Source organism: Anolis sagrei, chromosome 1 (assembly GCF_037176765.1).
Source record: "Anolis sagrei isolate rAnoSag1 chromosome 1, rAnoSag1.mat, whole genome shotgun sequence".
NCBI lineage: Eukaryota > Metazoa > Chordata > Lepidosauria > Squamata > Dactyloidae > Anolis > Anolis sagrei.
Genome location: NC_090021.1, coordinates 303,663,921 through 303,688,837, shown reverse-complemented (window position 1 = coordinate 303,688,837; position 24,917 = coordinate 303,663,921). Strand labels below are relative to the sequence as shown.

Genomic DNA, 24,917 nt, shown 5'->3' with positions numbered 1-24,917 from the left:
AGAGAAGCCTTCCACAAGGATGATAAAACATCAAAATCATCCGGGTGTCCCCTGGGCAACGTCCTTGCAGACGGCCAATTCTCTCACAACAGGATACTCCTGACACAACAACAACAAAAAAATCCAATAACCGATAAAGACCAAACTTGACACACATAGCCCCCCACGACCCACTCTACATCCTGGTGTAGTTTGGAGGAGGCCGAACTGTGGATGATGGGACTTGGGAGTACCTTCAATCACTTCCAGAGACCACTGCAACCCTGATCCAATGACCAATACAGACCAAACTTGGCACACAGAGCCCCCATGACCCACTTTCTTAAATAACCCAGGCACTGCTGGGTCCCCAAGCTAGTAAATAAATAAAAGCAGTATATAAATCAGGCATGGGCAAACTTGGGCCCTCGAAGTGTTTTGGACTTCAACTCCCACAATTCCCAACAACCGGTGGGAGTTGAAGTCCAAAAGACTGGAAGGGCCCAAGTTTGTCCAAGCCTGGTATAAATGAATAGACTAATCATACTGCGGAGAATGCTGCCCTGCACTCCTTTTCCCTCCCTCCTGTTTGGCTCCTTCCTCCTTCCCTCTTTCTCTTCCCTCCCTTCCTGTGCGTTGGTGCCTTCCGCTTCCTCCTCCCGCCCCAATGGTACGTCCCTCCCTCCTTCCCTCCCTCCGCCCGTCTCCCCCCGCGGCAGGGCGCGTTGGTTGGCTCGGCCAGGCAGGCATCCGAGCCCGGTCCCTCCTCCTCCTCTCTCCTCCCTCCTCCTCCTCCTCCTCCCTGGGCGCCTTGTCATTGATGTTGTTGTTTTTGTCGCAGGAGCCTGAGGGGAGGCCGGGGCCGGGCTCGGGGCGGCGGCGGCGGCGGCCGGTGGCTCCCCCCGCGGCGGCTCCTCCCGCTCGGGCCACCACCATGATGTCTTCCCCGGTGGGCGCGGGCTCCTTGCCCAGCGAGCTGGTGGTGCACATCTTCTCCTTCCTGGCCGCGCCGGACCGGCTCCGGGCCTCGGCCGCTTGCTCGCACTGGCGCGAGTGCCTCTTCTACCCGGCCTTGTGGCCCCGGCTGCGCCTCAGCCTCCGCGTCTGCCCCGCCGAGCGCCCGCGACTCGACTTCCTCATGCGCAAGTGCGGCTGGTTCGTCAGGGAGCTCCGCGTCCAGTTCGCCGCGGACAACTACCCCACCGGAGGAGGAGGAGCAGGAGGGGGGCCCGAGGAAGGCCTCGAAGCGGATGCCGACTCCGCCGCGGGAGTGGTCCCCGCCTCAGGCCCCGAAGGAGGAGGAGGAGGCGGCGGGGAAGCGCCGCTCTGCCCTCGCTGGCTGGAGCTGCTCCGGACCTACTTGGAGCTCGTACTCTGCGTCTTGAGCAGCGTCCGCAACAACAGGTGAGGCCTCGGTTCACGCGCTTCCACGGCTACGGCATCCCGAGGGCTGTTGTTTTGACTAGGCCCAAGCCTGGGTAAAGTTGAGGCCTGCGGGTGTTTTGGAGTTCAACTCCCACCATGCCGAACAGCCTCAGGCCCCTTCCTTTTCCCCCTCAGCCGCTTAAGCGGCTGAGGGGGAAAAGGAAAGGGCCTGAGGCTGTTCGGCATGGTGGGAGTTGAACTCCAAAACACTTGCATCCCCCAACTTGACCCAGGCCTAGCCTCCTCTATGCAGCTTGGCCCCACTTTTGTAAAACTACAACCCCCATTACAAGTGGTCTGAAGCTGCAACCATTCCACACTGTCATTGCAAACTGTGCTTCTTCCTTCCTCAGAGTGTCTCTCCACTCTGGACCCTGGACCAGCCCGAGCTCTTCGGGGGAGGCCCGTCTTTCGCCCCTAATAATAATATATTTATATTTATCGTGTTATCAGCAACCATACCATTGTATTACATTTCTAACAGAGCAAAACAAACACACAGATTAAAAAAAACCCCCAAAAAACACAGATTTTGCAAACTTGGTAGTTGGGTAAATGTCTTTTGACCAGTATCTGGCCACTTGGAGTGCCTCTGGTGTTGCCGCAAGAAGGTCCTCCATTGTGCATGTGGCAGGGCTCAGGGTGCATTGCAGCAGGTGGTCAGTGGTTTGTTCTTCTCCGCACTCGCATGCCGAGGATTCCACCCTGTAGCCACATTTCTTAAGATTGGCTCTGCATCTCGTGGTGCCAGAGCGCAGTCTGTTCAGCACCTTCCAGGGGGGAGTCTCTCATCTGGTATCACCCATGGATTGAGGTTCTGGGTTTGAGCCTGCCACTTTTGGACTCTCACTTCCTGAGGTGTTCCAGCGAGTGTCTCTGTAGATCTAAGAAAACTATGTCTTGATTTAAGTCGTTGACGTGCTGGCTGATACCCAAACAGGGGATGAGCTGGAGATGTTTCTGCCTTGGTAATAATAATAATAATAATATAATAATAAACAACTTTATTTAATACCCTGCCACCATCTCCCCAATGGGGACTCAAGGTGGCTTACATGAGGCCAAGCCCAACAGCATCTTCTATATAAATAAAAATGTAATGTTCGCTGGGTTGTTGTAGGTTTTTTCGGGCCATGTTCTAAAGGCATTTTTTCTCCTGACGTTTCGCCTGCATCTATGGCAAGCATCCTCACTACCTCTGAGGATGCTTGCCATAGATGCAGGCGAAATGTCAGGTCTAAAGGCATTTTTTTTTCTCCTGACGTTTCGCCTGCATCTATGGCAAGCATCCTCAGAGGTAGTGAGAATGCTTGCCATAGATGCAGGTGAAATGTCAGGTCTAAAGGCGTTTTTTTCTCCTGATGTTTCGCCTGCATCTATGGCAAGCATCCTCACTGCCTCTGAGGATGCTTGCCATAGATGCAGGTGAAATGTCAGGTCTAAAGGCGTTTTTTTCTCCTGATGTTTCGCCTGCATCTATGGCAAGCATCCTCGCTACCTCTGAAGATGCTTTCCATAGATGCAGGCGAAATGTCAGGTCTAAAGGCATTTTTTTCTCCTGACGTTTCGCCTGCATCTATGGCAAGCATCCTCACTGCCTCTGAGGATGCTTGCCATAGATGCAGGTGAAATGTCAGGTCTAAAGGCGTTTTTTTCTCCTGATGTTTCGCCTGCATCTATGGCAAGCATCCTCGCTACCTCTGAAGATGCTTGCCATAGATGCAGGCGAAATGTCAGGTCTAAAGGCATTTTTTTCTCCTGACGTTTCGCCTGCATCTATGCCAAGCATCCTCAGAGGTAGTGAGGATGCTTGCCATAGATGCAGGCAAAATGTCAGGTCTAAAGGCATTTTTTCTCCTGACGTTTCGCCTGCATCTATGCCAAGCATCCTCACTGCCTCTGAGGATGCTTGCCATAAATACAGGCGAAACGTCAGGTCTAAAGGCATTTTTTCTCCTGACCTTTCGCCTGCATCTATGGCAAGCATCCTCACTACCTCTGAGGATGCTTGCCATAGATGCAGGCGAAACGTCAGGTCTAAAGGCATTTTTTTTCTCCTGACGTTTTGCCTGCATCTATGGCAAGCATCCTCACTGCCTCTGAGGATGCCTGCCATAGATGCAGGCGATGTGTCAGGAGAAAAAATGCCTTTTAGAACATGGCCATATAGCCCGAAAAAACCTACAACAACCCAGTGGTTCCAGCCATGAAAGCCTTCAACAATACAATATAATGTTCGTTTGTGGGATTAAAAGAACTAAAAAAACGGACAACGCCAGCTCTTCGGCTTAGAAATGGAGATGAGCACCAACTCCCAGAGTTGGACACGACTGGACTTAATGTCAGGGGAAAACCTTTACGTTATCAGAAGCAAACTGAGGGTACAATTGTAATATAAAAACACAAACAAAGTTTTAAAATGTATTGTCGATGGGTTTCATAGCAGGAACCAATGGGTTGCTGTAAGTTGTATGTCCATATTCCAGAAGCATTCTCTCCTGACGTTTTGCCTGCATCTGTGACAGGCATCCTCAGAGGTTGTGAGGGCCTCACAACTTCTGAGGAGGCCTGCCATAGATGCACGCGAAACATCAGGAGAGAATGCTTCTTGAACATGACCATACAGCCCGAAAAACTAACAGCAACCCAAAGTTTAAAAAACTTGGCATAATACTAAATGGCCTTTGACCAGTAGCTGCCCACTTGCAGTGCCTCTGGGTATTGCTATAAGAAGGTCCTCCATTGTTCATGTGGCAGGGCTCAGACTGTATTGTAATACTTACTTAGGCAATCCCTTGGGCCCGTAGGTGGCTGTGGAGCCCTATTCGTGATCCATGTGTTCTCCCGCAATGAGGACATCGGTTTCCAGGTGGAAGGCGGTCCCAGTCAGGGCTGGCTTGATGCAACTTCTTGGCACATTTCTCCCATTTGTGCCTCTTCAAATTCTGCAGCATTGCTGGTCACAGCTGACCTCCAGTTAGAGTGCTCAAGGAACAAGGCTTCCCAGTTCTCAGTTTCTATGCCACAGTTTTTAAGGCTTTTTTAAGGTTGGCTTTAAGCCCATCTTGAAATTTCTTTTCCTGTCTTACCAACATTACGCTTCCTGTTCTTGAGTTAGGTGTATAATTAATGCAGCATGTCTCATTCAAGAGATTAAATGCCGCATCAGAAAACGTACAAAATGCATTACACATCATAATCATAAGACAGAAACCTATAACTACATTTAAGTAAGCAGTTAAAACCTAGCATGTTGTCCCAAAATCATACTCTAAAAGCCATTCTGATTGTCTTAACTTGGTAATAGAAATACCAATAATAATAACTGTTTTTGTACCCCTCCTCCATCTCCTTGAAGGGACTCAGGGCGGCTTACATATGGCGCAATGTGACTAAAACAATGCATAAAATAAATACACAATACAATACCAGATAAAACCAATAGCATATAAAACAATAATTTAAGCTCAAAACAATGCCCAAAATCCTGTGTTGAGAACTGTAATAAAACATGGCCATCTGTAAACAAGGACAAGGGAATAGGATAGTGCAAGTAGAAACCAGTGAACTAGGGCATGGGGTGAAAGTGCAGTGCTGTGTCATTAATTGCAGACTAGACATAGACATAGACATAGCCGCGTATTGCACTGTGATGACTCTCAAAATGCTTGGTTTCATAGCCAAGTCTTCACTTCCTTTTTAAAGGACAAGATCATAGAATCAGATTTGGAAGAGATCTATTCCTGCCAAGAAGCAGGAAAATCACATTCAAAGCACCCCCAACAGATGGCCATCCAGCCTCTGCTTAAAAGCCTCCAAAGAAGGAGCCTCCACTACACTGCAGGGCAGAGAGTTCCACTGGCGAACAGCTCGCATAGTTAGGAAGTTCTTCCTAATATTCAGGTGGAACCTCCTTTCCTGTAATTTGAAGCCATTGTTCCACGTCCAATTCTCCAGGGCAGCAGGAAACAAACCTGCTCGCTCCTCCCTGTGACTTCCCCTCACATTTTTGTACATGGCCCTCATTATGTCTCCTCTCAGCCTTCTCTTCAGGCTAAACATTCCCAGCTCTTTAAGCTGCTCCTCATAGGGCTTGTTCTCCAGACCCTTGATTATTTTAGTCACCCTCCTCTGGACACATTCCAACTTGGCAACCTCTCCCTTCAATTGCGAGGGAGGAAGAAGGAAGCAGATCTAATATCGATGGGGAGGGAGTTCCACAGTGAAGGGGCCACCGCTAACTGTTATCAAACCCTGAGAGCTGTAGTTTGTTGCAACACCAAACCATCCTTGGCAGAGAAGGCAAAGACCTAGTAAAACTGCAACATCCATTGTTCCGTAGCATGAAGTCATAGTGATTAAAGTGGACTCGAATTGTATCCTATAGTGTGGGTGCTCCCAAAGATGCACAGAGCGGACAGACCCTTAGGGCAAGTCCCTCCATGCATCTGAGGAAGTAAATTGTTCCTGAGAAACACTTGTTCTTTCAGCCTCAAAGCTGCTGCCAGATCCTTTTGCCTTTAGAAACATAGCTTGCAAAGGGATCTGGCCCTAAAAGTCTGCCTCCAGGGCTCTATAAATGTGAGAAAGTGAAGTCTGCAGAAGCTTGTTTAGTCAGCTTTTCTCTCACAGTCTCTAAGGTGCTACAAATCCCTTTGCAGGGAGGAAGGGAAGGGAGGAGGAGGGAGTAGCCACCGCATCATCATCATCCCTACCTCTTGGTTAGGAAGCATCAAGGAATAAAGCTTCTTGTTGCTTCCACTTTATTTTCTTGCAAAGTTCCTGAGCTCTTGCTCTTTTGTATGGCTGGGGCAGGAGTTCAACTGGTGGGGTTTTGTATAGGTTGGGAAGGGAGAGGACCCACCTGTTGCATCCTTGCATGTCACGTGGCAGAGGAAGGCGCCTGAATGGGGAAGAAGGAAGGAGAGTTGCGGACGGGTGGAGAGGGGGGGAGAGGTGTACCGGGGCTGCTCTGGGGAAGCGTAACATAAAGGAACAACACGTACGCACGTCATCAGCAGCAGTCGAAAATATCTCTCTGCTGAGATTAAGATTGCCCTTCCCTGAGCATTTCAGGGACTATAGAGAGATGCTGTTTTTGTTCTGTCCAGGAACATTGTGAAAGGGTCTTCGAGCACATTTTCCAGGTCTTTCTTATTGGGATTCATAGCATGATTTCCAGATGTTACAGCCGATACAGGCAACCGATGAATGAATGATGTTTCTCTCATGTCCACTATAAAGTGTTTGCATGGTAACTATAATACTTCAACAGATGACAAAGTGAATTATACCCCTCAGAGCTGATGCAAGCCTTCCTCAAGATGGTGTTTGAATTACACTCCCCATCCTATTATTCCACCAGCCCCATGACTCATGTTGATAGGAACTGGCATCCAGAAACATGGGAAGGGAATACCATATATACTTTAGTTAGCTTATACCATAATATACCATAATACTTTAGTTAGCCTTTAGATTTCACAAGCTTCTTTGTTTTAGTAAAACAAAATCGTTCAGACCTGCATAGGGAAGTATTAAAATGTTTAATCTGCATTTGGTCATAAAATTATTTTGAAGTCAAATGCTGGAGACAGCAATTACATTTTCTTATATATGTGTGTGTTACACTGATTTGGGAATCTCTTTTTTTAATAGTGATATCGAACCATCCAGTTCAGTGATATTGGTGTAGCCTGCAATGTGATAAAGAGGTCACAATTAAATGCATATGTTGCATTTGTAAACATTTAGCACAATCACCGTCAAGCTTTTAATGTATTGTGTTTTAATTGGTTTGACTCCTTGCACTTATTATGTTTATTTAATTTAACCCTTATTTTGGCTGTTTATAAGCTATATTGAGTTAATCTTATTTCATGTTTTGCCTTGCTTTGACTGTTGTTTATCTGTTATCTGTTTTTGAGCATTTAATATTTGTTATTTTTGTTATTTTTGTAAATTGTCCCAAGTCCCTTCAGGGAGAGAGGGTGGGTTATAGATAAAGCTATTATTATTATTATTATTATTATTGTTATTATTATTATTCACTCTCTTAAAAAATAAAGAAACCTAATTTGACTTGTAATGTTCCTAGCCATTATACATATTGTTTCATTTCCTCCCCTACTATTCTGGTTTCACCTTTCCCACATCATGTGCGCTTCACTTTTCTAGACCTGGCTCTATACAGTAGCATATTCTATCATTTTTCTTATTTAAGTAATTTCTAGTATCAAGAATAAGAAAATCCTGTGACTGGGCTCTGTTTAAATCACAGCTCAGAAGTATGAAATTGTTATGGCTATAACATTCAGTAAGTGTTTAAACTTGCTGAAGTAGGAACAGAGTTTTCCAGACTTTCACCTCAGTATTCAGTGTACTGTGATGCACCAACTCTGTCGTATGAGGTCATGTAGATACTCTTACAGTGAAGTATATGTGAGCTATAGGTCAGAAAACAGCATTTTGCCATAGCTGTGAAATTGCTTACTGACTTACTGTTGGGATCTTATTGTTGCTTCATGTTTTAACTTAAGTTGCACTTTAATATAGAAAAAGCAGTTTTGGGAGAGGAAAAATAGTTTGTTTAAGATGGATGTGAACTGACTAGAAGAACAAATCAAAAAGTCAAGAAAAAATGAAAGGCAATAGAGAACATGGGGAGAAGCTGCTAGGCTCAGGCAAGATAGTTTTGTCTTCCTCTAGCAACCTGCCAAAGTTATAGGGATGTTGAACTACACACAGCATCCTTAAAATGGATTTATATTGGCTCGATTAAATCTGGAAGTAGAGGTGACAGCATCTTCATCTCTTTCTTGTCTGTGATGCCATTCTGTGCCTATGTGAAAACAAAGCAGTTAATGGAATGTAGAGCTTTCTTCATTAATACATGGGGATTGTAAACCCTGCCATGTTATAACATCGGCTTGTCTTGGATGATGGCTATGGGTTATGGTTTGATTACCCATGTTGTTAACCAACTTTAGACCATGGTCACATGAACATTGACTCCTGTTCTTATTTAGCAAGCATACAATTATTTTGTAAGGTTAACTCAAGCAAATCTGCTATAGCTGTTTGATGTTTCAGAGGCAATCTTGTTTTGTCAGCATCACTGAGAGTATGGTTAAACACACAGAAAACACAACAATTTCTCATTAGGTAGCTCACCAGCTAATCTGAAGAACAAGGTACATGTTACACATAAATGCTCCTAATAAGGCCATGATGACTGCTTCTTGTAAGGAAATACACCTTAACAAGGCGACAGTTTTGAATGGAGAAGCAAATGAATGTTTTTAGTCCCTTTCTCTAAATAAATAAATAAATAATATCCATCTCTGTGTGGTCCACATTGCATTTTCCAAGTTTCTTTGCCTCCTACAGTGTTGCAGAGATATTTTGATCTTCACACATATAATGCTGCAGGACCATATAAGTGAGTAAAAGAGGTGATTCTGCATTTTGGGCGGGGGATGGGGTTTGATCTTCCAGCACACATCCCCCGGAAGTAGGCCTTAGGGAGTTAAAATGTGTAGGGTTTGTCTGCAAGAGAAGATCCTTTTGCTTATACCAATTTTTATGCCACAAAGCAACTTATTTATGGATCCAGTATAGTCTCTCTTTGAGCAATATATAGAACCAACTTGTTTAGCTTCAGCTGTATCAAGTCCATTCTGTAGACAGTAAAATTAAAACCAGGTTGCAGACTGAGGAAGTAGATAGAGATGAGCATAAGTTGGGCATCGTTTGCATGGCCAGATGCATGGAAAGTCTCATCCTCATCTCCACTGTTCATTCGTGACAGAAACTGCATAATGTGGATATACATTGGTATCAGGTCTGCTTCCTCGGTCTTGAATGTTGCAGGCATAATTGTAATGTCCTTGATGTTGCTATCACGAAAAACTATGTCTAAGCATGCAATACAATACCTCACTGCATGCACATTTTCTCATGTAACAACAAGTTTGGTCAGGATAATTTGCTATCCTGCCTTGTTTCTCTTGTAGGATTGGAATGACAGTGCAGTTTTAAATAGCTATACCCAGCAATAGGTAACACTGAAATAGTGAAGTCTTTCACACAGAAAACGAAGCCATAGTTTAGTGCTAGGAGACAGCCTTGGCCTTCTCTGTTCTTTTTTCTCCATGCAATCGTCTTGCTTATTTCCGTTGCTTTGTCACAGACCAGGAAGATAGTATGGGAGAAAATCTACAATTACGGGCTTTGTTCCTTTATATGTGGCAACCAAATTGGAGTTTTCCATGTCAATATGTTCAAGACTAGATTGTTTAGTTGAAAACTAAAAAATAATGAAAGAACCATATCTTTTGATTCACTTAAAGTTCATTTATTTCTGTGTTCCATTTTCCACTATGGTACTCAAGATGCTAATTGATATTTCTTTGCAAATTACATCCTTTGCAGTTGAAAATGTGCTGATTTAGTATTGTATGAAAGCTAACTCTGGCTTACTCTCCTGACATTCTGAAATAAAAGATGTTAAACTAGTTGTACCTGTTGTTTCACTTTCTCTTTCTTCAACTGCAACTGCCTCCTGATTATCGGCATTTCTCATATTTGTTTCCTGGGCAAAGTGCATCTGGTCTTGGTTTGTGCAAGAGGTGTTATGCAGTGATTTTAAACAGTTAGAGCATATACCTACAGAAACTGAGTAAGTTAGGGGATAAGGATAAAGAGGTATGTTAGGATCTATAGGCAACTGAAAAATGAAATGTTTATCTCTGTCACCAAATTTTTGAAATGGAAAGAGCCTAATGGAAAAATATTAATTGCAAAAACATGGCAACAATACCTTGTGAATAGGTTTTAGTGGATTATTGGGGCAATGGAAAATATCCATATCATTGAAGTATTTATTAGATGAGAACCCTGGTAGTATTATCTTTCTCACAGGCTGATCTCAAGTAAAGTAGTGTGTTTTATTGCAAGAACTGATTATTTGAAACAGCTTCCAAACATTCTTCATAAGTTCTTCATTCACAGGGTTGAGAAGAATAATAAAAATAGAGATTAAAGTGTTCTTAAAATAGCTTGGAATGTAAGGAAATAGATTCCTAAGCTTTGAAATGGAATATCCTAAAAGCTTTCAATTCAGAATAGAATTCTGACTTGGCATTTCTTCTGCTTGAAAGAATCAAGCTTCTCTAGTGACAGTAGAGCCCTTGAGAGGACTCAATAGTAATTGTCAGGTTGCAGAACATTAAAAAGTAGCATACGTTTCCAAATCATTCTGTTTGATGGCTGAACGTTTATAATTATAAACTTGTTTAACAGCCTTTGGAAAAGCCTATGCGTTTGTGGTTTGCAACATGAAAGTGTTATTGGTTGTGGACCCACCCACAAAACACAGTGGTATCATGACTTAATTTGATGTAGCTCCACAAATAGTGAGAAGTAGTACATCAAAAAGCATAGCGTGATCTGCCTCTGTCTGGATTTTCATGTTGTGCTGTTGACTGTGTAAAGAGTGGGTGTAAAGGTGATACTACAGCAAGACCCAGAAACTACAGAACCCAACTCCAGTTTCAATTGCCCAAGCCCTAGATAAAATGACCTCTATAGGAATTTGCTAGGTCCCACAGGTCATTCTATGTTATGTTTCACCTGGAAGTTAGCATTGAGTTGCCCTGGAAAACTGAGCAAATTCTTAGAGAGGATACTGTCAGGTATGCTGGGAATGAAAGTCAGGTCATTAATGGCATTGGTCATATCTGGAGTTTCTGGTAACTACAGTGTAGATCAGTGGTTCTTTTGTCTTGTTGACTCTCTTGCCCCACCATAGTATATTTTATAGATGGATATTCTCAATTTTTGCTCTTCGGTTAAATCTTAAAATATTGAAATGAGATCAGAATATGTCCTCACTGTGGGAACTGATTTATACTAGCTAGCTGAACAAAATGTAGAGCAGAATCAGGGTGTGCATCTACACTATTGAATTAATTCAGTTCAACAACACTGTAACTACCATGATTCATGTTGTAGTTTTACAAGGTCTTTAGCTTTTTCTGCCAAATTGTGTACATGCCTCATCAAACTAAAACTCCCACGATTTCATAGCATTTAACAATAGCAGTTGAAATGGCACCAAGCTGCATTAATTCTGCAATGTAGATGCACTAAGGAAAAGTATTGCCTTCCATATATTGCTGGACTGCAGGTGCTGTCATCCTTCACTACCATTAGACAAAGGAAGTTGGCAAGGTGAATGGGATTTGTATCTGGAGGACCCCACAATCCAGACTCCTGCTGTAGAGCCAAATAATCCTGATGTTTCCTAGAAATATTGATTGTAAAATATGCTTCTCACTTCTACATGTATTTCAGAGAATAGATCTGTTTTCAAACAGGTTTATGCTGGGTTGTTGGCACAACAGAATTTCCAGGCAAGTGTTATGCCCATCTTTGTGGCTTCCCTGTGTTCTGGGAGTGTGGAGTACGATGGAGCAAGGTTGGGGAAAAGTGGAGCATCGGTATTGTGGAAGAACTAACCAAGCTATTACTAAATCCACTAAATATTATTTAGTTATAAGTTGTTAAAATGTATTTTTATTGTGTAGGTAGGGGAAATGTAGCTAAAAATCAATAATAATCCTATTATTTGACTGAAAGAAATGTGGGAAACTGCTTACAATCCATTTCCCTGATGTTAGTGAAATTTGACAGATCATCATTGAAGAGCATGAAAAAGCTGTCACCTTATTCATATTTTAGGCACTAGTGCACATGGATATATTTTGCAAACTGATAAGTATTTTTATGTCAGTAGTAAAAGGTTTTACATATCTTACCATTACACTTTTCTGGAAAGTTTTGTCAAAATGATGTCTGTTGTTACAATATTTCATGGTTGTGTAATTCATGTATTCCCTGTGCATGGTGAATTCTTAATAAATAGAGTAGATTTCTCTCTGCATAGCTTGTTATACAATTCACATATACTGCATAAACAACAGAGCATGTGAAAGTATAAGTTGGTGGTTGCTTCTATTAGCAGGGGATGAAGGTCACACAGTCAAAGTTGTTTGTATTTTGTTTATTGTTATGTCTGGTTCTTCCAGATACAAAAGTCAAACAAATTAATAACAGCCATATATATACAGGGTTAGTCAAAATGCATAGGCCAATAAGCCATTCAATTGAATGGCTTATTGGCCTATGCATTTTGACTAACCCTGTATATTAGTAGCAGTAAGATTAGTCCTGTAAATCCTATTTGGTTTGATTGGAGTATGTTCTAATCAAACATGTGGATATTGACATTTCCTGAACATCTGAGGATCTGCATTTAAACTCCTAATCCATCAATTTCAATATTTCGTCTGTGGAGATTCTCTTATGTAGAGGGAGTTCTAGAGTATCCTTCCACATAAAAAGTCTAGATAATTAACAGGGCTGAAATAGTGTGTCTAGCTAATATACAGGGTTGAAATTGTGTTTCTCTTATTGAAGGGAGGGCAGAAAGGAGTGGTATCTCATTCCAGTGGCATACTTCCATCATATGAGACAGCCAGTGTGGCTGACAGAGGCCACATAAATGACAACATGGTATGCCATATTAATGGGTACATTACTACTTGGTTAAATTGTATTAATGTAGAGATAGACTCCTGGGGCTCAAATCTGGGTTCCTTCTGGTTTTGAACCTTGCATAGTTCCTGATCACAAGTAATTTCCATGCTTTTGCAACCTATTCTTTGAGAACCTCTTTCTTGCAGCATGAGGCTCAAGGAAAGGGCTCTTTAAACTCATCTTCTACTATGCAGTATGAGCAGCAAGTGAGGCATTGTCAGTGTCCTCAACTGATTTTGTACTTAAGCTACAGTATTCCTTTTATACATGGGCCAGAGCACAGGGGAGTTATAGTGAGCAACTGAGCAGCCTAGATAAAGCGTTTTGCTAAAACTTCTGTTTGTAATTGTGCTGGAAGAGAAGGAGTTGAAAAAAAACCCTGAATCTGGTTTGGGAGTGAATCAATAAGCAGAGCCCATGTTGCAAACTCTCCATCATTGCTCAAAATTAAGAATCTTTTTTATATAGTGTCACTTGTGAACATGGCGTGTTACACAAGCAGTTTATAATTTTGACAGTTATCTGTCCATGAGTTTACAATCTAAAAAGACACAATATATGAGAGAAAAGGATTGCAGTTGTAGAGGGGGGTGGCCCTTGTTGACAGTTAGTTGCTGGCCAAAGATTTAATGACTTTACTTGAATTCTGTGTACACAATAAGGCAGGCCAGTATTAATAGTTTTTGAAAGATCTAGGACATAATATGGAACACAGAGTTCTCCAAGTAGTTCTGCAAATTGCTATAAAGCCCAAAAGCACAACACAGACTGAAACTTCTGTATCTTATATAAATAAAAATGTAATGTTTGTGGGATTAACAGAACTCAAAAACCACTGGACAAATTGCCACCCATTATGAATGGAAGGAAAGGTAGAAGGAAAGAAAGAGGAAGGAAGGGAAAGGAGGCAGGGATGGGAAAGGAAGGGAAGAGGCAGGGAAGAAACGAACGAACGAACGAAAGAAAGAAAGAAAGAAAGAAAAGGGGAAACTGGTGAAGGGAAGAGAAGAATATAGAATCAGAGAGCCCTAGAGTAGAGAGACACCTGGTAGGCCATCCAGGCCAACTCCATTCTGTGAAGAAGCAGGAAAATCACATTCAAAGCACCCCCAACAGATGGCCACCCAGACTCTGTTTCAAAAAGGCTTTTTTGAGAGTCTTGGCCAGCATGAATATAACTGAAAAGCCTTGCAGCTTCAGTGGCTGCTTCTCATTACTTTATTTTCCATACCACCTTGCACCTTAACAGCCTGGCTTCTACTAGCCAGCAGGAAACCTTTGGTGGGAGGAGTTCCCTAGCCCTGATTGCTTCATGTCTGCAAATCCTCTGTTTTCTGAGGGCCACAGCAACGCATGGCCGGGTACAGCTAGTTATTAATAAATTCTAGAGCCAATGGCCTACATTTGGAAATTGTTATCTTTGATGTGTAGATATTTCTTTGACACTACTTAATAGTTACTTTTTATATTCTTAGGATTTTTATTCTTAGGATTTTTGGGTTATCATAAGACTAACAGGTTCAGAGTTTATTAAGTATTCCTCAGGATCATCTGTTAGTGCAATCTTTGGAAATAGTTTGACCAGCCTGAATATACTTCAAGTACCAGATCCTAAGAAGTTAGTACTTGATTACTTGGTTAGTACTTGGATGGGAGACCACCAATGAATGTCAGATGCTGTAGGCTACATTTCAAGGTAGGAGGAGGAGGCAAAACTATCTCTGTGTATTCCTTGCCTAAAAACTCTGCAAAATTCATAGGCTGGCTGTAAGTCAGTAGACAACTTCATGGTTCCATTTTCTCAGCTAGAATATCAAGAGCTCTAATGCTATGTCTGGTTATAGGTGATGAGATTATGAGCTCCAATTATTCACTCCATAGTACATGAAGTATTCTTATATCAGTATTACTAATGAGGACAGATGACCTTTTTCTATAAAATTCTCTGTTTTAATACCCAGACTTAACAAGGTTATGTGTCTAACCATTTCTTGTGATATTCAACACAATATGTGACATCATGCCATACGTTGTAGATCTCGTTGTCATTGTTTCATATTAGTGTTAGCAGCTGGCAGGACAGGGAGAACAGGTACACAGTGATTTCACATCATGTATTGTCCTAGAACAAATCAACCCTGAACTCTCCCTGGACGCCAGGCAACTGAATTAAGACTATTGTACTTTGGACTCATCATAAGAAGACATGGCTCACCAGAAAATACACTAATGCTTGGCATGATAGAAGGCAGTAGGAAAACACAAAAGACCCAACTACAGGTGTATATACTGAATCAAGGAAGCCATTGCTCCTCTAAGTTTTGAAAATTTGTGCAGAGGCTGTTGATGATAAGGTGACTTGGTGAGCTCTTGTTCATAGTGCAGCTATAAATGAAAGTTAATTTGGCTACAGCTAAGATCACAATTGTTTCCTCTTCGTGGAGTCTGTGAAAGACACACATGTGGGTTATCTGTTTGTGTTTGACAAAGCAGTGGCATTTCTGGGTCTTTTGGTTTAGTTTGGTTCTAAGCTGTACAGCATTTTGGGGATTACACAATTGGATGCAACTTTCAAATGACAGTGCTGTTCTTTTAGCATCCATAGTACCTAAGGCAAGAAATGCCATCCCGCAAAGCTAAAAATAGTGGTAGTGCTTGATGTTCTTGGGTACTGGCTGCTGTATCTAATTAAAATATTCACATTGTGGTGGCCTGGATTTTCTAAGTGGGGCATGTAGATCGGAAAGAAAAGCTAGCCCCTTAGAAAGTATTTGCAAGGCAACCTCTTTGGTTGCATATGTGAATTCCATTTTGAGAGAAAGGTGAGACTGCGCATGCGCAGAGAGAGTACCATTAGTGCGCATTCACAGCACAAACACGTAGGGAAAATAAATAAAACATTGACAGTATCCAGTGTATCCAGAGAATGGCATATGTGAGACATAACATTATCTGTGGTATGTACATTGCTGTAGGAAAGTAGGGGGGGGGGGCTGTAGATTTATGGCAGCATTCAACCACTTTTTAATGGTCTCCAGTTACTTCTCTGATTCCCCTAAAGTGTTGTTTAATTGGAGAGAAGATTGGCCAAATAATGCCCTTTGGAACAATGTTATAGCCTCAAAGTACCACCCAAAACTTACCAGTATCTGAAACGCAAAAAAAATAGCACCCCCCCCCCCCAACTACCTGAAGTATAAAGTGGAAGTCATGTTCCAGATCATATTTGGGGCCAATTGTCAGCTTACCACGGTGATGAAAATTGGGCCCACTGTATTTGCCCATGGTAAATTACATAGCTTTAATATCTTTGCTATACAGAATAGGACAATTCTGTATAGCTGCCAGTTCAATGAATAGGAGCCTGGTCGAATAAGGCTGGCACTGACTTAAAGGTGTTTAAAGAAGTGCTGCCTTTCTTCTAATGAGGCTCATACCATTCAACTTCATTGGATGACCCTGGATTTGATTATTATTAAATACTATTTAATAATTGTCTTTATTATTTTCTCCATGCCATGCTTAGTGTTATACATTTTTGCTAGTTTTGCAATGTTTCATGGTGCAGAGTTGCTCCAATCCATGGATTTTTTTTTTGCTCTTTTCTGTACTGTATACCTCTCTAAACTACCAATACCCTTTCTGAGATACAGTCACCAGAATTTTACACAATGTTCTTGAATATTGCTATTTTTATTTATTTCCTTAATGATCTCCAACATGGAATTTACATTTTCATAGTAGTTGCACATCTGAGTGACATTTTCACTGGTCTGTCAACCTCAGCTGGAAGTTCCTTTTCATGATCAATCAGTGCCAGCACAAATTTGTAGCCTTAATTTGCACCACATACTTACAACAATATTTGCCATTTTAAAACTTGTTCCTGTACTTTACAAAGATCCTTTTGAGGTTCTTTGTTATTGCATTTTGTGACCTTGAATACAGAAATATTTAAACAAGAGATAGAAAGCATTTGTGTAACTTCTAATATAAAACTGTCTTGTGCTAGAAACGTCTACTCTGAAAAATTTCTGCATGTTACATTTAGTTTCATAGCCTTCCGCACGGCCTTTATTAGTCAGCCTTTCTGAAAATAGTCCAAGGAATTGCTGCTGTCTTTTGCCTCCTACTTTGTCCTCTGTAGAGATCTGGCAAGTTATCTAATCTGTATCAGGGAGAATCCTATTCAAGAGCTTCTAAGTAATGATTAGCCAGGTCGCTACACTTGTGTCTGAGCCCTGCAATGTAGGATTTATTAAAAATGTCACAACTTTGGTAAAAACATACTACTACGAGTGAGAAAGAAGTCTGCTTAGATGGTTGTCTCCCATTCTGTCCTTTGTATTAAGAAGAAGGAAAAAGCAAGAGAAGAAACAGACTCATGAGGTCAAGGTCTTTCAATTTTCCTCTCCCTTTGCTATGACACAACTCCCACACAATTCCCGGTGGTTCCAGCTGCAGGATATTCTATTTTGGCGTGTATTTTGCCAGTCTCTTCCACAAACCTCTCAGCATTAACTTGTCAGCATTATGTCTAATTTTATTACTTCTCTTTACCATAATATTCCTCATACTCAGGGGTTATGTGGAATATTACTGGCACGTTTTGATGGAGAATTCAGAAAAAGATCCATCATGGCCCATAACCTATTCGTATCAGCAGAGCATAAAGCTTTGTCATGCATGTCCTCCCACCTCCTTGAGCCCCGATGCCTACTCTCATGGGGCTGGGATGCCCCCTCCCCCACTCCACAAGCAATCGGCCACAAAGGGATAATGTGATGGATAGGTTGTGTTTAATCAGCTCCTCACACAAAGACATCATACTTGTATACCCTTAGAGGACTTCTGGAAGGATGCTTTGATTATTCTTCACTCCCAAAGCACAGCCAGCACTACCTGGCAATTTTCTCCTTACTGCCCAATGTCTATGGCAGCAGTGTGGAGTGTCCCAGAAGCAGAGGAAGTAAGAGCGGGGACCTGTAGATCATTATAGATGGAAGAATTGAATTTCCTGATCATAAAAAATAATACACAGACATAAGTAGGACTTCCGTGTGTGTCACCAGCAGGATGCCAGCTATATTGTTTATGATGTTCATAATTTTGAGCAAATTAAAACATTGGTCCTGAAAATCTTTTATTTGTCACTTCAAATGCTGATTGTTAGAAAGTTAACTGGTTTCTTGATAAACCCAGATCTCGTGTACTGGCTGGTGATTATTGTATAATAGACAAATAGGATATTTTCAGATGCCTCAAACTTACGCAAGTCTTTTTCTCCCAAACAGGAATCTCCAAAAATTAAGTCTGTTTGGCGATATAAGCATTCTACAACAACATGGAAGTATATCAAATACATACCTCAGCAAAGTGGACCCAGATGGCAAAAAGATTAAACAGTAAGTTATTAAAGATATTGTTATAGTATTCTTAATTTTGTGTTGGTAGAAACTGGTTTGCGAATATGCTAGGCTTGTAGAAATACCATCCTTTGCATTTGTCTGTATGCTGTATCTCTTCAACACTTAATGGAGGTGTTTGTGGTTTCTGGGCTGTTTATATTATTTATCATAATTTCTTCTGCAAACAGATTGGTCTTTGCTGAAAGTAGCCATTATAGAAACCAACGATCGTAATAGGTACTGGGATAGGATCTAGTAAAAATTCAAATAATAAATTTTAGAATTAGAGTAGGAAAAATCTCAAAGTCTTATCGTCCCATGTTTTTCAGCAGAAATGCTACCCAAAACTCTATGTAGTAAATCTTATGCTATCTGGGCCATAGTACAAAAAGGGGAAATTGTTACATCTCAACAGATGCTTGAAGATTTTTCCTTTGATTCAGTAAGGTCAAGTGAGACCGAGGTACATAAAGGGTGTGCATGCACTTCTGCATGGCTGTGTTTGCCCAGAGTTTAACAAATTCACTGGTGACATTTTAAAAAACTTTTAAACTATCCTGTTCCTCTAGCGTAGTGCTTCCCAAACTTTTGCCTTCCATTGCCTTTGGATTTCAGCTGTTGATCAAGCTGGCTGAGGATTCTGGTAGTTGAAGTCCAAAACATCTAGAAGACCAAAGTTTGGGACAATTGTGAGCACATTGGCCTAACTTTATGCATCTAGAAAAATAGTTTTCAACCTTTGGGTCCCCAGATGTTTTGGCCTTCAAATCCCAGAAATCCTAACAGCTGGTGAATTGGCTGGGGTTTCTGGGAGTTGTAGGCCAAAATACCTGGGGACCCACAAGCTGAGAACCACTGACCTAGAAGATTTCACCTCACTTTCTGTCCCTGTAAGAATTGGATTTTGGAAAATCTGGCTTGTTATGGAAAGAAGGCTGGGTGAAAAAGCTTCAGTGGAGACACCTTTCTCCCATGATAACTCTTTCAGGAGTGAATTTCCCTTCCTTGGAGATGTCTCTCACTTGTTGTCTCACACCTGTTCTTAACTATGAGTTGTTTGTAAGTCAGGGACTGCCTGTACTTCAATAATTCAGTTTCTAACTTGATTTTTAATATGAATTAGTGAAGGGACAACTGAAGCTGTGAAAACTATTTGCGGTGTTTTTTGATAATTAGTTGCTGTGTGTTTTCCAGGCTGTATGGCCATGTTCCAGAAGCATTCTTTCCTGACGTTTCACCCACATCTGTAGCAGACATCATCAGAGGTTGTGAGATTTGTTGGAAACTAAGCAATTGAGGTTTATATATCTGGAATGTCCAGGGTAGGAGAAAGAACTCTTGTCTGTTTGAGGCAAGCGTTAATGCTGCAATTGATCACCTTGATTGGAATTTAAAAACCTTGCAGCTTCAAGGCTTGGCTGCCTTCTGCCTGGGGGCATCCTTTATTGGGAGGTAATTAGCTGGCCCTTACTATTTCTTGTCTGGAATTCCCTCATTTTTGAGTGTTGTTCTTTCTTTGCTGTCCAAACATATGTCTTGCCACGAACAATCACGAAGTTTAAGATCTTCAGGAATGGCCCTGCTCTCGATCCCACCACTATCGCAAACGAGGTTGATAGGAACGAGGGACAAGGCCTTCTCATCAGTGGCCCCGCTTATGGAACGCCCTCCCTAGAGATATCAGATTGGCCACCTCCCTCTTGTCTTTTAGAAGGAAAATCAAGACCTGGTTATGGGACCAAGTGATTGATCAGTGAGCAGCAAGTGGAAGAAGATCACACAACTTATGGCAATGAATTGACCCGGACTGGTTTTTGGATTTTGATTTAATGGATGTGTCTTAATTAATTGTTTTAATTGTTGTTTTAATATTTTGATTGTACTGTGGTTGTTTTTATGATTCTAGCATCGTATGATGCTTTTGTTAGGCTGCCCCGAGTCCCCTTTCGGGGGGAGAAACGCGGGGTATAAATGTAAGAAATAAATAAATAAATACTGTTCTGATTTTAGAATTTTTAAATACTGGTAGCCAGATTTTGTTCATTTTCATGGTTTCCTCCTTTCTGTTGAAATTGTCAAAGGAGGAAACCATGAAAATGAATAAAATCTGGCCAGCTAATGACCTCCCATTAAGGATTCCCCCAGGCAGGAAGCAGTCAAGCTTTGAAGCTGCTAGACTTTTTAATGCTAATCAAGGTGATCAGTTGCAGCATTTACACCTGCCTCAAACAGACAAGAGTTCTTTCTCCCACCCTGGACATTAAACAGATATATAAACCCCTCTAGCCTAGTTTCCAACAAATCTCACAACCTCTGAGATGCCTGCCATAGATGTGGTTGAAACGTCAGGAGAGAATGCTTCTGAAACATGGCCATACAGCCCAGAAAACTCACAGTAACCTATTGATTCTGGCCATGAAAGCCTTCAACAACATATTTTTTCATAATAGTTTCTCACATTTGGAATACTAATTTTGTTGCTGTTTTAAAAAGACATACAAAGTACTTATGCACGAAGTGGAAGCAATTATGATTAAATCACCAGGCTATTCTCCCCAGGAGTCATAATAATCATTAGCTGCCTTGAGCATGTGCTGGTGGAAGGTAGTAGCACTTCAAAACCAAGGGCACTTTCGTGAGAGCTTTACAGCTCTTTATTTATACTTCCTTCACCCTAGGTCCACATGTTTCTTGTTTTAAATATATAAACTTGGTATTTCTAGCTAGTGTGTGTTGATATAGGAGTGTTAAGTTGCTTATTACTGCCTAAACTAGGCAGTGAATGAAATACTTCTACTCTAGGAGGATAAAATGGTTCCTTGTGTTTCTTCTTGCAGAATACAGCAGCTTTTTGAAGAAATATTGGGTAACAGCAGGCAACTGAAATGGCTGTCATGTGGGTTTATGCTGCAAATCGTAACACCCACATCATTGTCATCTCTTTCAAACCCTATTGCCAACACCATGGAACACCTGAGTTTACTGGATAACCACATCCCTGGTAATACCACTCTTATCACTGCAATTGAATTGGAGCGCTTTGTCAATCTTCGTTCACTCGCCTTGGATTTCTGTGATTTTACAGCAGAAATGGCAAGAGTCTTGTCCGATAGTAATCATGTGCCTTTGTATCGACTGTCTCTTCTGGTCCACAATATTTCTGTAATGCACAAGTCCTTGGAAAATATGCCAGAAGATGAGGATTGGAAGGCACTGATACGCAACAGCACCAATCTTCGGGTCTATATAATGGCTTTTGATATCAAGAGTGATGACATGTTAAGGATTCTAAAGCCCAGTATCCCGCTGGAGAGGATTCACTTTGACAGCTACATCACTTGCGTTTCAGGAGCTGTTGTTGATCTCATATCTAGGCAGTATGATAAATTCCTCACCCATTTCATACTAATGAATGATGTGATAGATATGTCTGGCTTCCCAGATCTCAGCGACAACCGGACCGAAGATCCATTGGTTTTACTGGCCTGGAGGTGCACAAGGCTCTCTCTTCTGGCAGTACATGGTACGCAGCTATTTCCGTGAGTGCAAAACATGGGTAGTTTAGAAACCTGCACATCAGTATGTGTGTGGATAAACACTTGATGTGTCACTATTTTTCACCCGAAAGGGGAAAAAAATCAAGTTATTGGGCAGGAGTAAAATTTACACTAGTTTCAGGCATGAGGGAGTGGTTATAACTAGTTCAAAAGGCGGCCAGTTACAAAAACTGATAAAAAAGGAACTTTAGCTTTGTTTGATCTTTATAGGGATATTGCCCTTGTGTTAAGCTCCCGCACTGGGTGCTTCAGTCTCATACACAGGAAGTATACAAAATATGTACCAGGAAGTATACAAAATACATACTAAGAAATTCATGAGCTGACCAAAAATAGTGGTTTCTCACAAGAAACCCTTTAAGAAAAAATGCTAGATGGAGAGGAGAAGTTGGGAGGCTGGCAGAGGTTAAGATAATCTAAAGTTCATTAAAGAAGCAATATCTGACTTTCTATTTCAGGTTACACCGTTTGGGCTCACAACCTGATTGCAATTGCTCGTCTTCGTGGCTCCGACTTGAAAGTGCTTGAAGTCACAGAAGAAAGCATTGATTTTGACCAAGGGGAACTGGCTGATCAGGATGTGGATCCCGTACACAATCTCATTGAGCAGGTATCCCTTGGATTGGGTCGACCTTGGCACGCAGTCATGGACATAGAATTACTCAGTGTCTTTACTGAGCCGACTCGTCATTTTTACAGAGAAATGCAAAGCTTCAGTGAAGGCATTTAGCTCTCTTTATTTACAGTTCCTGTGGTTACATATGCAAGTAGGGTCCTATTATGTTTTTCAGTAGTGTGAATTAACCCCTCTTGTGCTGTGTTTAATCAGTATTAGCTATATAGAATTATATATGTATATTCTACTTCTTGATCAAAGAACGTAGTCGGGTATTGGTTTAGAAGCTGAAAGTGGCAACGTTTAGGGCTTTCACGGTTAATGGACTTGTCTACAAAAACAAAACAAAACTCAGATGTGGCCGAAGGTTGTCTGAGGTTGCCGGCTAACTTTCTTTTGTTTTGAGTAACTCTGCAACTTCACTGATTTTACTATTGTCGGAGTTTTTGTGCTCAGGAGCCAAACATCTTTTTCCTATCCATAGCCCGGTGGTTTTGAATGCAGTCATTGTCATGTAAACTGGTAGCATGCTACTTAGGCTTTTTAAACAAAAAAAAAATCAGGACTGTCAATACCATTTACTGTATACCTTTGCTTTGATTTCACGTACAATATCTGAAGCATGAAATACCGCCACTCTGCAACCTCCTCCTTGAATATGAATCAGTAGTCTCTTGCACTGTGTAGCTCCTTCAGATGTTTACCTGACTCTGAAAGCTATTAAGTTGTAGCTTCATTGTAAATGAATTATAGCTTCTTTTCTCGTGGTCTGTCAGCTTTTCTGTACAAGTTAGCTTTGGGCCCAGATTTAAAAGAAATGTTAAGTCTTTACACTCCGATGGGGTAAAACCATAACAATTTAGATATAAATTTATAAGTCTTCTTTGCTTGCAAACAAACATTAGTCGTGAAATCCCTAGCAACTAAGTCACTGGATTTTCTCTGTCAGCGCCTGTGTCAGCTGCCAAAGAATAGATTAAAATGAAGAAGTGCCCACATGCTGGCAGGGGCGGCCAATTTTTGGTCAGCCAGATACTGCTAGATTGTAATATATAAGGTCGAATTTCGACCTGTGGTACACAGCTGTGCTGTGGCTCAGTCAGCAACCTCAGAACTCTTAAACATGCACCTGTTTCACTGTGAATAGTGAATGTAAAGGAAGGAAAAGAAAACAGAAACAAGCCTTGTTCTATCACAGGTATGAGCTGCTATGATGCATGAAGAACATTCCATGAAGTATGTTTTAAAATCTTGTTATATCTGAGAGGCTTTAAAAGCCGATTTAAACTGTTTCAGGGCAACCGCGGTACAGACGTGGTCTCTGTGAGACTTCCACCTGACCCAAGTTTTAAGTGGTACGAATGTTGTGCATTTAATGTTAAAGGACAGTCTGCAATAATAAAGTAAGTGGCCAACGTGGGTGCCCAGCAGTGCTGAGACCTGGCTGCCATATTGTAAGCTTTGGAAAACACAATTTATGCAACAGATGTCCAGATATGATTCTATTTATGGAAAAGTTTATATGTGTTTTACAAATGGTTTTACCATCTTATATTAAAATGACCTTTTGACAGGTGTGCGCTGTTTTGTCTCCAGTGAGCACATACCATGCGGATTTTATATGTACATCAGTAGAGTGAATCCACTGGCACAGTGTGTGTATATGCCAGATGTGGTGAGATTTTATCTTATAAATGTGATCAGACTAAAGTAACTCCTGACAGAAAATGTAAGGAAACCAGCTGAGTGTTTGACTTGATGACTGATGTTGTATGGTTTATGTTAAATGTATATTCTTTTAATCAATGAATAAAGCATTAAAACTGAGCATCACAAAATATTTTATTATATCAGCTCAATAGTTTTACTGCCCAACAAGTCCCACTTTTTGTTGTGAATTGCTTGTTCTCACAGTTTAAAGTCCAGAAACCTTTGCATTCTGAAATATGAGACGGGGGTATTTTGTATGTGTGTGTGGTTAATGCTTTATGAGGATTTTGAGAAAATAAGATGAGCAGAAGGCCAGATCTTCCAATATGATCTGATATTGTATAATCACAATGGCAAAATAAACCTTAAAAGCATAGAATACTGAAAACCCCAATCCCTTTCTTAGTAAATCACTTTAGTTCAAAAAAAACCATGTGAATATCTGTGTCTATGTCCCACTATTAAATAGACTATGAAAATCCTTCAGGTTTTTGACTTACATTTTACTTCTTGGAACCCATTATTGCATTTCCTGGGTGGCATGACTGCATGGTAAATTGAAATAAGGCAAAATGCGTTTCGATTTTTATACAAACAAGCATACTATTTTCTTTGCATTGT

The 24,917-nt window shown here is 41.3% G+C and overlaps 1 protein-coding gene across 2 annotated transcripts; it reads left to right on the top strand.

Annotated features, from left to right (window-relative positions):
* The first annotated feature begins 643 nt into the window (after positions 1-643).
* FBXO33 (F-box protein 33) lies at positions 644-24,413 on the top strand. Of its 2 annotated transcripts, none has more exons than XM_060758815.2 (4): positions 644-1,383; positions 18,300-18,410; positions 21,251-21,936; positions 22,429-24,413. In XM_060758815.2, the coding sequence occupies exons 1-4, from the start codon at positions 647-649 to the stop codon at positions 22,698-22,700; spliced, it is 1,806 nt and encodes a 601-aa protein (XP_060614798.2). In that variant the 5' UTR covers positions 644-646; the 3' UTR covers positions 22,701-24,413. The 2 variants fall into 2 exon arrangements, with proteins under 2 accessions (XP_060614798.2, XP_067318985.1); XM_067462884.1 differs by having other exon boundaries at positions 21,251-21,952; positions 22,429-22,598.
* The last annotated feature ends 504 nt before the right edge of the window (positions 24,414-24,917 follow it).